Source organism: Rhagoletis pomonella, unplaced genomic scaffold (genome assembly GCF_013731165.1).
Source record: "Rhagoletis pomonella isolate Grant_MI unplaced genomic scaffold, Rhpom_1.0 Rhpom_scaffold_18235, whole genome shotgun sequence".
In the NCBI taxonomy this organism is placed as follows: Eukaryota; Metazoa; Arthropoda; class Insecta; order Diptera; family Tephritidae; genus Rhagoletis; species Rhagoletis pomonella.
In genome coordinates, this window is record NW_023476748.1 from 849 (window position 1) to 2,409 (window position 1,561).

Sequence of the window (1,561 nt, forward strand, 5' to 3'; positions counted from 1 at the left end):
GCTCTACAACAACAACAAGAACTTTCAAAAAAAAGTAAGCTAAGAAAGCTGAGTCTAACACTGGATTCTGAAAGCATTATGCGTCTACGCGGGCGATTGCAACAAGCAGATATGCCGTTCAACGAAAGATGCCCTATTGTCATGCCCAAACGGCATCCTCTCACGTCTTTAATTGTGCACCATGCTCATCAGCGGTGTCTTCATGGCGGTACGCAAGTAACACTGGGTTATGTAAGACGCCAGTTCTGGGTTATCGATGGACGTACGGAAGTGAAACGCGTAATACGCAGCTGTGTCAAGTGTTATCGCCATAGCTGCACCCCACAAAAGTAAATGATGGGCGACCTTCCGGCAGCACGTTGCACTGTAACATTCCCGTTCATGCACACCGGCGTCGATTACGCTGGACCATTCAATATACGAGCAACCAAGGGGCGGGGACACAAGAGTTATAAAGGTTACGTGGCATTGTTCGTTTGTTTGGCCAGTAAAGGCATTCATCTTGAGTTGGTAAGCGACATGACAACTCAATCATTTATTCATGCATTAGAACGTTTTGTAGCTGCACGTGGCATCTGCTCAGACATGTATAGCGACAGAGGTACTACCTTTGTTGGTGCTGACGCGCTCACGAAAGAAGAACTTAAAGAATTTCGGAAGCAGTTGGACGCCGCGGCTAGCTATGCCTCACGGACTGGTATAAACTGGCACTTCATACCCCCAGGAGCTCCAAACTTTGGCGGGCTTTGGGAAGCCGGCGTTAAAAGCATGAAAGCCTTGTTAAAACGCACAATCAACACTACAACACTCACCTTTGAAGAATTTTACACAGTGCTCAAGCGAGTCGAATCGTGTCTAAACTCTAGACCACTTACGGCACTCACAGATGATCCTACGGATTTCGCTGCGTTGACACCAGGGCACATGTTAATTGGACGCGCTCTTACCAGCGTGCCAGAACCTAATCTTCTCGATACAAAGAGTGGTGTTTTGTACCGCTGGAAACAACTTAGCCAGATATATCAAGACTTCTGGAGCAGATGGTCTGTAGAGTATTTACATCATTTGCAAGTTCGCTCCAAATGGCATAAACAAGAACCGAATGTCAAGGTTGGAGAACTTGTGCTTGTTAGAGATGAAAAAGCACCCCTACTCAATGGAAACTGGCTCGAATTACAGACACCCATCCGGGCTCTGATGGACTTGTTCGCGTCGTGAGCTTAAAAACGGCAACTACCGCGTTCCAGCGAAAATATCTGTGCTGCCTATTCCTTCAGAAACGCCCAAGTCCTCGGACTAGGACACCTACGGTGGGCGGCGAACGTGATTTTCGTCGACATACGGGGGAAATGTTAAGGATTTTCTGAACAATTTTCGCTCATCAAATATTTATTCCATTTAACATCATCATAATTGTAATCAAAATACTTTAATAAATATTCTCGCGTTAGTACAAATAAACGATTGCTCATCATTTATCTTGGAAACAATTCCTGGCATCCCTCAACATAACCCCAAACAAGAAACCTAACTAAAGATAATCAAACTAAAAATTATGCTG

The 1,561-nt window shown here is 45.1% G+C and overlaps 1 protein-coding gene across 1 annotated transcript; it reads left to right on the forward strand.

The window, feature by feature from the left end:
- Positions 1-336: 336 nt before the first annotated feature.
- Positions 337-1,218, forward strand: LOC118757461. Its single transcript, XM_036492171.1, has one exon. It carries the CDS (start codon positions 337-339, stop codon positions 1,216-1,218), a length of 882 nt encoding a protein of 293 aa, XP_036348064.1.
- The last annotated feature ends 343 nt before the right edge of the window (positions 1,219-1,561 follow it).

What these genes read in the sequence shown, in the direction of transcription:
- LOC118757461 (XM_036492171.1), top strand. Translation starts at nt 337, where the DNA reads ATGGGCGACCTTCCGGCAGCACGTTGCACTGTAACATTCCCGTTCATG.